At 36.5% G+C, this 14,657-nt stretch overlaps 2 protein-coding genes across 6 annotated transcripts in view; both read right to left on the bottom strand.

The window, feature by feature from the left end:
• The window catches only part of LOC18782644 (protein ACCELERATED CELL DEATH 6), a 29,533-nt gene extending 29,153 nt beyond the window's left edge, over window positions 1–380 (bottom strand). For all 5 annotated transcript variants that reach the window (XR_002270559.1, XM_020558818.1, XM_020558819.1 and 2 more), the window contains exon 1: window positions 72–380. The gene's annotated coding sequence lies outside the window, so the exon portion shown is untranslated. The remainder of the gene's footprint in view (window positions 1–71) is intronic.
• Window positions 6,429–12,676, bottom strand: LOC109948099 (cyclin-dependent kinase 4 inhibitor C-like). The gene is made up of 2 exons (XM_020560026.1): window positions 12,381–12,676; window positions 6,429–6,588 (listed from the first exon to the last, which is right to left on the bottom strand). Exons 1-2 carry the CDS (start codon window positions 12,674–12,676, stop codon window positions 6,429–6,431), a joined length of 456 nt encoding a protein of 151 aa, XP_020415615.1.

The raw sequence follows: 14,657 nt of genomic DNA, 5'->3' as shown, positions 1-14,657 counted from the left end.
TTAATTATATCAACTTAACTATATATAGATAATTAAGTAATTAGATACAATCAAGGTCTGAACGTACTTACCGAAAAATGAGTTAGGAGGAACCCGGGAGAGAGAGAGGGAGAAGAAGCTCGCTTCACTTCAAATGAATACAGTATTAGTTCTACACAACAACTCAATATGTCGCTTGGGAAACGCTAAACTGCATTATTTGTTAGAAAACTAGTAACTACTGGAGGAAGCCCACCAGGTCTAGCAAAACCAACTAGGTCCTCATGAAAGTGATGCTCAGCCGTTGGATCTCTAAAAGGAATGGACGGTTGATGTTGGATTAGCAAAACCACCCAGTTAAAATTGATTACTAACATGAACGGCTAGCAACCAAAACAATGAGAAATTGAATCAATGACTACTGAATTGCCGAGAAAACTGATGTATAAAAGGGTGTCTGACAAGTAGAGAAAACCAAAAGAGGTGGTCCCAATTTGAATGTTAAGGGACAATTTGTACTTTGTAAAATGACTTCTAAGAACTTAGGGCAAAAACCTCAACTCACATAACCCTACACGGGATAATTAATTACTATGGGAATCAACAGACGTGGCTGAAAGCTATGGGTGGTATTGGGCACGCTCCACAAGTAATAATCACTGACCATGACAAATCTAAAAAATCAGTTACCTCAGAATGCTTACCATTGTTTTTGTTTGTGGCATATGTTGGGGAAGGTTTCTAAAAATCTTGGCCATGTAATTAAACGGCATGAAAATTGTATGGCGGAATTTGAAAAGTTCGTCCACAGGTCATATACAAATGAAGAATTTGAAAAAAGATGGTGGAAAATTCTTGAATTTTTTTTGAACTCAAAGATGATGAATGGACTCAGTCTTTGTATGAAGACCGAAAACAGTGTAAGCCAACATACATGTGAGGGATGTTTTTTTAGCTGGAATCTGCAGTTCAGGGAGCTGAGAGTGTTAACTCCTTTTGGTCTGAACTCCTTTTCACTTCACATTAATGAATACAGTACTAGTTCTACAATACTGTATAGGATGTTATAGGATGTCAGACTCATATCAAACATAGTTCAGCGCTCTGTTGTTAGTAGATTTAGTTATAATATTCTTGTTATAATTAATAATTAAAGAATATTTTAGAAATATTCTTAGGTGAAAAATAAAATTGTATTTTTTCAAATTTATACAAAAAGAAGTGAAAATAGCTTATTAGTTGGAGTGGGTCTTGAAAATTGATTCAACGTAGTACACATGCATGCATCAACGTCAAGACTGAATTATTGAATATAGACAACATTCGACTGCCTTCCCACTTTGCTGTCAACACTGCATGCATGGACCCAACACTCTCTCTCTCCATAGTTTTTTTGTTTTTGGCTATCTTTCGAGCATAAGTTTGAAAATTGTATTGTGCAAGTTTAATTGGGCGTCTCTTTCTTTCTCTTACTTCCTTTACGTGGTTTGAATCCTGGCCTTTGTTTTCTTTGTGGCTGGATGGGCACCCTTCTATTTCCTTGTGTGGTTTGGGGGCTTCTTATGTGTTTTCTCTTATCTTTCTGTGATATAAGGTCATCTTCAAGTAGGGCCCTCTAATAAATGATTTGATAAGAAATAGTGTATCAGACTACATTTTAACTGTCTCTAGCAACAAAGGGCAAAATTTAATATTTTTATAGTTTTAGTATATTAAGTAAATTTATTAGATGATTTAATTAAACTACTCTGTATATCCTACTTAAAATACATTTTAGAAGAGAAAAATATTTTGGGATATGATTTTTGACATCCACATGTCGGCACATGATTACCCCTATAGATTTCTAATTAGATTTTTTATTGTTTTAGTCTTTTTCTTGTTTTAAAAACAACTTAAAAATTAATTTAAATGGAAAAAATTAAGGATAGTCTGTAAAAGAATGAAGAGGATGTGAGAAATTATGTAAAAAAAAGAAATTGATGAAGGATAACATATAAAATGATAAAGATGTTGTGAAAAATTATGTAAGAATGAGGTAAGTATTTATACAAAAAATTTAGGATAGCTAACGTTAGCTAACAGCTAGGTGACTTCAGCTAGGCCCATCCAATTATTTAGCATGAGCTAGCCAAAGGGCCACATGTGGCCTGATTTTTAGGAATTCCCTTTGTATAGCCCTCCCTTTTTTCTTTTTTCTTTTTGTAGCCCTACATGTAGCTCACTCTTGGAGATGAGTTTTGGGAATTTTGAACTATATTTCAATTTGTAGTCCTCACTTGGAGATGGCCTAATACACTGATGAATTTAGTTTCGAACAAAAAAAAAAGAGTATAAAAATTATAAAATTCATGATATTTCTTGGCAGCACCATTTGGAATTAACCTTCTTCTTTTTGTTTTTTTGTTTATTTTTCTTTCTTTCTTTGGGCATGGTGTACCAAAAGTGTCATTGGGGCCCACTTCTGAAGACCTAAATTGAAATTAGGCCCAATTTGGTCATTGTGTTTTACTCTTTTCGTCAATCTTGTTTATTCCGTTATATTACCATTAAAATATTCATAAATTAATATTTAAAAACTATAGTTGTTTAAAAAAATTACTAATTGTAGTTTACAAGTAAAAAGCACATGAATACTTAACAAAATAAAAATCCTTTCAACCAAAAGCCTTAGATTTTTTAAATAAAGAAAAAAATATTGGGAAACCCAGCAGCCTCTGAGCCCTTTTCTCCTCTCAAGCAGCCACCGCCCACCACCCCTCTCTCTCTCTCTCTCTTTCTCTGAATGATCTTCCCTTGACGGTCCCAACCTCTCGATTTCACTTGACCGTGTAATCCTCATGAGCCGGTACTACCTCAACTCGATTCCCCATTTCCTCCACCACAACGTCAATCTCCTGCCTTTTCGACCCCTGCCCAGCTACACCCCTACATTGGTCCCTCCTTCCCAATGCGGCTTTCATTAATCAATTGTTTTTGTTTTTGTTTCTATTCCGTGCAACTTTGAGAAAAGTACCTCATCTCTCTGTGTAATCTATAAAATTAGTAAGAAAGGGAGAGAGAGAGATATATATATATACAGCAAGACACTCTCTGATCTTCTCCATCTAGTCAATAATTTTTTTGTTAAAACTTTTTTTTTTTTGAGTTTTAAATTGAAATTTTATGTTTTATTAATAATTAGAGATTTTTAATTAATTTAAGTAATATTTATGATTTTTTTAACAATAAATTAACAGAATGGACTAAATCAGCCAAATTGAAAACACAAGCACTAAATTGACCAAATGAATAAAACACAGGAATTATTTTAACATTTAAACCTAAAAAATTTAATAGATAGTACCGATTTCCAGGGCCACACTACACTTGTGTTATAAAGAAATATTCAATATATTTAATAGTACCGATTCCTCTCCTTTCCTCTTCTTATTTGTTATATTTCAACACCCACATATTTATTTATATATGATATATACTAAATATAGGAGTATATTACTTTACGACTATATACTTTATATTACTTTAGACTATATACTTTGGCCAATATATTTAATAGCATAATACTATTATATTTTGTATTATATGTATGCATGTATGTGTGCTTCTTTTTTTATTATTTATAATGTATATATACACACACCAATATGTGCTAGCATATATAAACATATAATACTATTGTATGAGGATTATTATCATTCATTCTCTAAACGGAACACCAAATATAAATTGTTGAATAAGCCCAATTATATTGTTCTCCTCAAACAATCCAAAGATAACGAAAATAATCAAACACTAACATAACAGAATTTGGGGGTCCTTGTAACGATAAAGTCCAAGGACTTTTGAAAGAGTTCCCTACTTTCACCACCCAACAAGTTCCACGGGCAGAGAGCACTCATGCAGATGCATTAACAAGCTAGGATCAGTGCTGGACACCCAGTCCAGATGCTCCATCCTGATCGAACATCTTGATCATTGAAGAAATAGAGCCAATCGACTAAATGCAAATCAATGAAGACCCCATTATTGACTACTTGGTGAATGGAAATCTACCAACGGATAAGTCTGAAGCTAGGAAGGTCCAGCAGAAAGTCGCAAGATACTACATGGAAGGCGATAAGCTCATTCCTAGATTATACTTCGGCCCTCATCTCACCTGCATAAAATACCCTCAAACACTTGAGGTCCTCTGCAAAATTCACGACGACGAGTGTGGCAACCACTCTAAGGGCAAGTCACTCGCCCAGAAGGTTCTAAACATCGACTATTTCTGGGCTATCATGCGCCATGACTCCATTGAATATGTCAAAAGATATGATCGCTGCCAACAGTACAAACCAGTTCTTAACCTACCTGCCGAAATCTACCATCCGTAGAATAGTCTGTGGCTTTTCATGCAATGGGTCATCGACTTAGTGGGCCTCATGCCAACGACACCTAGAAAGAAAGAAATAATGATCGTTGCCACTGACTACTTTACTAAATGGATCGAGGCTGAAACTCTATCCTTTACTAAAGAAAGCAATGTGGAAGGATTTATCTGTCAATTTAGTTGCCCATAATCACTAGTTACCGACAATGGCTCACAATTCATTGGCAAGCAGATCACCGTCTTCTTAAAATTTTTTTTGCATCAAGCAGCATCTGTCTAACCCAAGATATCCTCAGGGAAACGGCTAGGCCGAGGCATCCAACAAAATAATATTGGATTGTCTAAAGAGCTCCCTAGAGTACTATGGGCTTATCGCACCTCCAAGCAAAGACCAATTAGTGAAACCACATTTTCCCTTGCCTATGAAACTGAAGCAATCATTCCCTCTCACGTCACTGTCCCCTCCATAGGCATTGAAGTGGGTAGTATTGAGTAGAACTCTGAGCAGATAAGGCTCAACCTTGACTTACTAAAAGGCGAGCGCGAGAAGGCCATTGTCTAAGTCGCCTCCTATTAACAGCGGTTAAAGTCTTACTACAACAAAAGAGCCAAGATCAGACAATTTCAAGCAGGCAACCTTGTGCTAAGAAAGGCCTTCGTCACTACACAAAGACAAGGGTCCAAAAAGATGAAATCCAATTGGGACGGCCTTTACTTTATTAGCTGATCCGGTGGTAAAGGGAGCTATACGCTTGACACCAAGAATAGGAAGGAAATTCCATGACAATGGAATGCCTGCCACTTTCAAAGATATTATCTATGATGCCTCCTCCTACCCTCTCAGCTCAAAGCAAATGACTGAGCAGTGCATATTTATGAAGAAGAGAAGCCACTACTAGAAGTTTTGGATTCTTTATTCAGTTATTTCCATTTCGAATAAAGCGATGTAATCTCATGAACATCAATACAAGTTTAGGTTCTCATTCCAGAATGTCTATAAAAAAATTTAAAACAAGCGGTTTCCAATAAGGAGTGTCATTCGAGAGACGCAGGACGACAACCAGAAGCATCCTTCCGAAAACGCAACTAGGAAATGTGCTCTAGGAATATCCTAAGGGAGGTCTCCATGCTTCCTAAGGGAGGTATCCAGATTCTTATCTGTTTCCTTAGGGGGACATGATAGTCATACAATTACTCGTAAGGAGCATCCTAAGGAAGACGTAGGGCGACGACCAGAAGCTTGCTACGGGAGATGTAGCCTGCAAAGAAGCATCCTCAGTGAGACGTAGGATGCGCCAGGAAATTCCTATGGGAGGTATCCAAGTTCTATCCATTTCTTAAGAGAGGCATGATAGTCATACAGTTGCCTATAAGGAGCGTCCTAAGGGAGACGCAGAGCGACAACCAGAAGTGTCTTACGGGAGACACAGCCCGCAAAGAGGCGACCTTAGGGTGTACTAGGAATTTCCTAATGGAGGTTTCCATGCTTCCTAAGGGTGGTATCCAAGTTCCTATCTATTTCCTAAGGGAGGAAGAATAGTCATACAGTTACCCATAAGAAGCGTCTTAAGTGAGATGCAGAACGACGACCAGAAGGGTCCTACGGGAGACGCAGCCGGTAAAGAATCCTTCTCAGAGAGACGCAGGGTGCACTAAGAATTTCCTAAGGGAGATCTCCATGCATCTTAAGGGAGATATCCAGATTCCTATCCATTTCCTAAGGGGGGCAGGATAGTCATGCAGTTGCCCATAAGCAGCGTCTATCATTAGACGCATGGTGACGACCAAAGCATCCTATGGGAGATACAGAATATGCCCGGAGTCTCTCAAGGGGGACCCTAGGTTTTGTCAATATCCTAAAGGAAAGGCACAGCCAAGATGCTAGCCGGTTACTCAAGCAATTCACAAGACAATATGCAAATTGAAGTTGAAAAAATAATAATTGAAATTTCCATAGCAAAGTGACCAACCGGCCAAGTTCAACAAAAAGAAGATGGTTAAACAAGACCAAATATTCTAAAGAAACAAAAAGGTGACTACAAAAGCTGAAAAGAAATAAAGGAGTCTTCATCTATTATGAGACGCTGGCCAGAGATCCCTGATCTGCAGCCTCTTCAGCATCCGTCTGATCAGCCATGCTCTCAGTAGCTCCATCCGCCTCATCCGTGACGTTTGCCACCACCTCATCAGTTGCATTCTCCTCTGCTCCATCCTCTTCAGCTACAATCAACCACCTGGATGTTTCGATTCAATAATTCACAGATTACGTAAAACGGTGACCGTCTGATAGTACCATCGTGAGCGATCCAACTGCTCGATTTGGGCCAAACTTACAAGATGTGTTTAGTAAAACTTGTTGAACCCGTAAGAACTTTTGGATCATATATTGGAGGGCGTGGACCCTGCGGGCTAGGTTGATCAAGTTTTGGAAGTTCGACCACTCAGTTGACCGAGCGTCTTCCGAGGTTTTTCCACCATTTGAAACACGAAGTTGGACTTTAGAAACTTCTCGTCCGTCATTCAGACACATGGAATCCCGAAAAAACTAAGAATTTATTTTAAAATTCTCGTTCGAAGTTTTTTATTTTAATTTTGTCCTCGTATCCTTCAATAGGTACTCCGGCCCAGCGTACTCAACAGGCGGGACCCTCTCAGGGTCAAGCTGTAATGACCCGATCCTAAATTAATATTTAATTATTAAAGTACTATAGTAAAAGATAATTTTATCTGAGAATATTTTAATGGGTTTAAAAGTTGACTTTTTGGTCGGGAAAGAATTTAGGGATTTAGTAGACCAATTGCACAAAGCACGCCAAGATGAGTCCGTAGACACGTAGTGGGCTTAAATCGGAGTTATAACGAAAAAGTTATGATCAAAGAAAGCATAGTGGCAAAACAGTAATTATTTCAAAAATGGCTTTTAAAAATCTAGAACCTCTCTCTCTCTCCCCTCCCTTCGCACACGACAGACCCACCCTCTCCCTCCAACCCATCTGTTTTCAAGCGGCTGTCGCCACATCCAGCCACCATCTAGGCCGGGACCATTCCCAAAATGACTGGCCCGCCTCCTCCTTCCTACCCTAGCCCTTCCCCGCCTCTGCCATGGCCCAGGTGGCCAGAATATCAAGAAAACTCGCTGGTTTTTATGTAAAACTTCCACCGCTCGTTCCAAAGATTCCAGCCACCAAATTCTTCAACCCAAGTATGCTTTTTCATCCTCTCAATGAGTTCTAGCTAATGGTTGGGTTGAATAGGATCGATTTCTATATTTTGTAACTCGATTTAACAATTGAAATTTGGCCCTTTTCGGCTCACGATTTCGGCTATTTCTGGCCACTTTTTGGGGTTTTTGTTCCATTCATTGTTTTGATCATATAGGTATAGGTCTTGACCGGCAGTTTGGAGATTTTCCTATTGCTATAATGGCTTTCGACACCTGCACGTCGCTGGGGCATGTGGCAGAGCGTGGTCACTTAATGGCAGGTCTTTGGGTCCTGAAATGATTCTCATTTCGTCTCAAGCACGATGGTATTCTTGGATTTGAAATTGGTTATCATTTGACCGTCGATTAGATATCATATTGGGTGTTATCAGAGTTCGATATGTTCGAACTGTTGGATCGTTTCCAATTTAAAATATGTTAATCTAGGCATCTCTAGGATCGTGTAGGAATTGGCGAATCGTGAATGGGAGTCTTGGATGCTTTGATTCAAGAATTCAAAATTAAGGATAAGTGATAACTATCTGATCATGCGGTCGCGAGTGATTTGACCGTTCAATGTAGACCAAACTAACAAGACACGTTTATTAAACCTTGTTGAACCCATAGGAACTTTCGAATCGAAAATCGGAGGTTGTGACCTATTTTGGGAAGTTTGACCACTCGGTTGACCTTGAGTCTTCCGAGGTAGTTTCATCCTTCGAGAAGTGCAAGAACGATTATAGAAACGAGGCATCCGAGAAGTTTGACCACTCTGTTATGTGAATTATTTTGATTATGGTTGGATTTTGAGATTAGATTATAGTATTTTATGGTATTCCTGGATCTTATTCCGGATATTCAAAGTTTATGCATTATTGGAAGTGATGGGATCTCTTATTGATTTAATTATGATTATTATTATTTGATTGAGTGTTATTGAATGATTTAATGTTTATGAGTTACTATGTAATCGCTTATACTTTCTAAGTACATGTCTATATTTAATATATATACTCAATAGTTTGAGAATGATGAATTACGGACACTGGTTCTCAACAATATGTGGTGTAAATTCAAAGGTAGTTGAGAACTAATTTTTGGAAAGTTTAGAAAAGATTTGAAATATGGATTTGTGGAATATGGAAAATTTTATGATAAGTTTTGGAATATGGTTTTCGAACCCACCACAGGAGTACCACACACCCCCCCCCCCCCCCCCCCCCGGGTTGCCTTTGAAACAGTTTTGTCAATTATGACAATGCCCCAAGAGTTTCGGGGACGCCTGAACCATGTGGAGCGAGGATGTGCATTCTCGGGCTGATTACGTGTTCCCTGAGTTCTGCTAGGAATGCGGCTCAGGTTGACTATATGGCTCTTGAGTCTTGCGAGGAATGCGGCTCAGGTTGACTAAGTATCCCCTGAGTCTCGCGAGGAATGCAGCTCGGGTTGAATATGTGTTTCCGAGGCCTACAAGAATGTATCGCTTATGTGACACTTCGAACTGACGGAATATTATTAGAACTGATGGAATATTAGTGGAATTGACGGATCATGAATGGGGGTACGCCTAGGTGGAGTGTAGTTTTAAGATGTTTAAATTTAAATTGATGATTTTATCTTAGTATTTTTGAGTAAAAGTTTTAAATACATATTTTCTGATTTTATGAGACAAGGATTGAAGGTTTCCAAGTTTTAAGGATTTTCTACAATTCATATCTATTATCTTCAGTGATGAGTCTGTTATTATATGTGGACTATAGAAGCATGTTTTATTCAAACTGTTGGCAGCGATATTAAGGTGTTACATGACCAAAAGTTATTTTAGTAACTTTATCGTTTTCATACATATTTGGGTTGCTTTTACACATATGTGAGTGGGTGAAAGATTGTTCTTAAATCAAAATCTTTTGTACGTTTTTAGAGGATTATTTAGTGTTGAAGCTTTGGTTGGGGAAGTATGAAAGAACTACGTATGGCTAGATCCCTGAGTAAGGGTATGTGGGCAACCTAGAGTTACTAGGTGCAGCCATAAGATCAAGTGTTGAACACTTGTTCAGTTAAGTTATTTTGAAATTTTTTAATGTATTCATTTTTTTTTTATAAGAGTTGAGACCAATTTCAGATGGCAGAATGATTTATTAGGTATAAAGAGGCATGAGGCCATTCAAAGTTATTTGTTTGATGCATAATGAACGATTGTAGCTATGAGTTGCATTTTGTACATATGAAAATTTTGGAAAATGAGCGAATTACAGGGGAGATTCTGCCAAAATTTCGACAGAAGGCAAACCGAAAAAGAAATTGAGTCTTAAATAGAAGGGCAATTTGGTGAAGTGTGCCTAGTACCTGCCAGGTGTTGGACACGCACAGGATTCGGCTCAGATTCCAAAGTGGAATTTGGGTCGGGTCCTATTACAAGCCGCTTTGGATTATCTGTGAGTGGACTTTGTTTTTAAATAATAATATCATTATTTTCAAGATGGAAAGCTATGCATAATGATTTATTTGCTTATTGAGTTTGTTATATATTTAATTGATGAAATATAATGTTTTAATGAAGTTATTGGAAGTATATTTGGATATTTGTGAATTGTGATTATCTTGAATTGATACATGCTATTTCTGGAGAATACTATGTATACTTGGATGTGTGGGGTACATGGGTTTGGTGGAAAGGGATTATGGAATGTGAGTTAGGGCATGGTTTATGTCAGTTTGAAGTGCTATTAGCACTACCCTATGTACCTCCTCAGTTTTGGAATACTTGGATTGGATACTTGGAATTTTGGGATACTTGGATATGTTGGAACCCAGGCACCCTTGACGGGGTGTTTCATAGACCCTTAACAGGGTTAGTTTGCGTGCGTTGGACTTGTCACAAGCGTACGAGTATTGAGGATTCTAGTGTACCTACTAGTGAGACAGTCCTCCAGTTAGAAGGCTCGTTCCCTAGCCACATGATCAATTGAGGATTCTTCCATATGGTTTAGTCAAACAATCTCCCAGTTGGATTGCTTCCCCGATATAAGTTTGGTAGTGGTCATACTTATGTATATATAAAAATATTTTATATATATACACATATAGTTTTGTTCTTGTTCATAGTGAGGATCCTTCCTCGATAGCGGTGCCAACGGACACGCATTTTGGGTAGGAGTTGTTCAGAGAAAATAGGAAAAGTTTTGAGTGGGATTGGTATTAGTATACCATTACGAGAATATGGATTTCACTTTGGTTTTGACTTAGCTATATATATATCTACATCAGTTTTGAATGCATACCCTTTTCAGAATCGTTTTCCAAACAGTGGGGTTAGTATGTTGTTTTTAACTATGTGAAAACCTTATTTTTGTACACTCACAAATTTCCTGTTTTGGGCCCCCAGGCAGTAGTTTGAGTTGAGTCGAGTGGCCGAGCGAAGACCCGAATTTCCGAGCCCCGACTTTCAGTAGGATACTCTTTATCTATTTTTGATATGCTCTGTTATCGCCCATGCTAAGGTTGGATGTAAGGTTGGAGACCGCTTATGTAAATTGTGTGCTATTACATTGTACATGCTGTTGTTGGGATAAATTTATGTGTTTGACAGGTTTTAAAAATTTGGGAAACGTCCGTTTTTCAAAAGAGACTCTGTTGAAATTTTGGCAGAAAGCCTCGTCCCTCTTTAGTAAGTGGGCCCGACATCAGATTGATGTCAGAAAAATCACAAGATTAATCACGGATTCCTTGGAATTCATAGTGGGTTCTGTCAATTGTGCTCAAGAGCAACAGAACCTCTAGTGGATCCACAACACGATGTATGGTACATTTTAAATTAGGGATCGTCATTGGGCCGGGTCGGCTTTGATGGGATTTTTTATTTCGAGTCGGGATGAGGTTTCAAAGGGATCAGCCTGGTCCCGCTCATCAGATCTAGCCTAGGCGGGCTTTCCAAGTTGGGCTGGGCCGAGTAGGTCCACCTATTGCCTTAATTTTATTGTTAAGTAAATGTGTTGTCTTTTTACTTTAATTAATTTTTATATTACTCCATTCACTTAAGTTTACAATGTAAGTAAGGAAGTTCCCCTATTTGGATCCAATTAAAAATACTAGAAAATGAAATTCCTAACAAATCAAAATATGAAAATCCAGTTTTAGTATAAGATATAGTTTATATCAGTATTGGTACCTCAATATTGACTAAGTATAAAAATGAACTTTTGAAAACATTTATATTCCATACATTTTTAATAATTAAACACGATTTTGTGAGGTTTTAGAATAAAGTATATACATTGACTTATTGAGGTATCAATATTGATATAAACTGTATCTTATACTAAAATTGGATTTTTATATTTTGATTTGTTGGGAATTTGAATTTCTAGTATTTTTAATTGAATCCAAATGGGGGGATGAAAATAAGGCAGTGTAAGACAGAAGGCGGGCCTAGTCAGGCTAGGCCGTGGGTAGGCCGAAGTTTTCATATCCTAAGCGCAAGCCCTATCCAACCTTAGAACAGGTCGGGCCAAATGGGCCTAACTAACCATCGGTTTAGGTTGGACTTTGGCCCATCGAACCTCGAGTTACCCACTTTGGCCAGCGGAACCCTAGCCAAATGATGATCCCTATTTTAGATAATCCATTCCAGCTTATTTATATTTGCCTCAAGTGTTTTCAGTATTTTCTCAATTACTTGTTTCTCCTTTTAGTTCTTTGTTCAATTTCTAGACTACTAAATGATGTCTTGTGCCTAACACACTAAATAAAACAAGGAAGTGCCTTGGTTCTGATAGCCAAAATCATCATCATCAGTAATATAATAAAAGTAGGTATAGCACAAACGTACCCCCATGATATGATGCACTAGTTTCCAAAGCTCTTTCTCTAATGTCAAGAGATGTCATGCCCCTATCATTCAAGACCTTTAAGTTGGTCCTTCTATCGAAAGTGAAAAGGTCCACAACCTTGGGATGATGGTACATCTTTGCCAAGTGCAAAGGGGTATTTCCTCTGTTGTCTTTTTGGTTGATCAACATTTGAAACTCAACCTTCTTGATAAAATATTTGACAAGATTGTCCTCGACACATCTTGCTGCAACATGGAGTATATTTTGGTCACTTGAGTTCCTCAATTCCATTGAATCGGGACAATGTTGAAGCAGCTCTTTAATAATGTCGACATGACATTTGCTTGATGCACAATGGATCGGAAAGTTCCCACAATGATCCTCTTGATGAGAATCCGCGAGACCTGCCTAAGAAGTGAACTCCTTCTAGATAACCAATTGATGAGAATGCACAATGTAGTGGAGTCCTCCCTTTCTCATCTCTTGAGTTCAAAATATTTGCTTCCATGTTTGATATTATCCTTAGGACTTCTAGCGTCAGAAAATGAATCAAGTATAAATTAGAACAACATGATTATATTGATAAATTTTTTATTTTTTATGAAGAGGTTGTAATATCTATCAAAATATATCACACTGTTCGTTGTGACAAAAAAAAAAAAGTCACATTAATATTGGCCCTAGCAATTTAAAAACTCTAGACCATAACCCACCAATAATAAAACCTTTAAATAAAACCCAATTTGAAAATTAGATGCCATGTAGGATAAAATGTATCCATGTAATTTTATTTATTTACCAATTATGCCATTAAATTACTCTTTAATTGCTGACAATTTTTTAAGCCCCTAATTTTGAGCAATGGAATAATGAGCCACAATCAAAATTAGTTCAAACTTCGTCTTGCTCGTGGGAAGGGAAATTTACCTAATATCCTCTAATTATGTATATAAAAATTAGGGAGACTTTGGAAAAACCCAAAGGAGAGAGAAATTTTTTAAAAGAAGTTAAAATGGACAAAGTTGCCCTTATTTATTTTTGGATTTCTTAATGAATCATTTACATTTGCATGTCTTTAATTTGAAAGTCGAGAGGTTTTTCTGTCTTTTTTGAAAAAGCTTTGGCTTTTTCCAAAAGTGAAAGTTTTTTTATGACTAAAACCTAAATTTACTTAAAAATTATTGTGGGCGGTGGTGCTCTTCACTGTGGGAAATAATCACACCAATTATTGTGGGCGGTGGTACGCTATTTTTAATAACCTAAAAATTATTGTGACCATGTCAACTCCAAAATAATTTACCTATATTCCACAAAAGGGTACATATTTGTAAAGAAAAATGGTACATTATTTATGAAAAAATAGGCACGCTATTTGTAGAAAATAGGTACATTATTTCAATAAAACAAAATGAAACGTTACTACTGAAATTAGTTCTATAAAATAAATAGGTACATTATTTATGAAAAAAAAATAGGCACATTATTTTATGAAAAATATAGATAGATTATTTATGAAAAAAATAGACACATTATGTATGAAAAATAGGTACATTAGTAATGAAAAAATGGGCATGCTATTTATAAATATAAAAAAGGGGTACTAATTTACCTATATTTTGTAGGTAAAAGAACTTACCGAGATTGTATAGGTAAATTAATTATCCATAATTCTTTTTTAGTTTACTAAGAATTAATTACCTAAGTTTGTTGTATTTTAATGTACTAGAAAATGTAGGTAATTTAGAGAACCTAAAACAGAGGGATCAAGAACTATAGGGAGCAAATACACATTCTTTCCCTTTGAAAAAATTAAATTCAAACCATACAAATTAAAACCTGGAATTTTTATATAAAAATTATCTGACCAATATTAATTTAAAATTTAAAAAAGTACATGATCAAGTAGTCAAATTGGGAAACATTCGAAGAGTACCAATTTATATTTGATTTTAAAAAAAGAGGGGAAAAACTAACTTAAAAATCCCTAAATGTATGCAAAATTAAACCATTAAGGTGCATATTGGTAAACACTAATTAGGGGTATTTTTGTAATTGAAAAAAGTACAATAAATTAGATTTTAAGTTTAGGTAGCTTGACTTAAAAAAACTTAGGTACCTTGATGAGTTAGATCTTAGTCATCGAATTTTACTTATAAAAATTAGGTTTTATTTATAGAAAAATAAAATGATAGGTTGTAGATAAGACATAATTAGTTTGAAGGGGAAAAGTCATATTTGCTATAAATAAATAAAAAAGAATTATTATTTCAAT

Source organism: Prunus persica, chromosome G3, assembly GCF_000346465.2.
Source record: "Prunus persica cultivar Lovell chromosome G3, Prunus_persica_NCBIv2, whole genome shotgun sequence".
NCBI classification, from domain to species: Eukaryota; Viridiplantae; Streptophyta; class Magnoliopsida; order Rosales; family Rosaceae; genus Prunus; species Prunus persica.
Note: the sequence above shows the minus strand (reverse complement) of the source record. Positions and strands in the feature narration are given on the sequence as shown.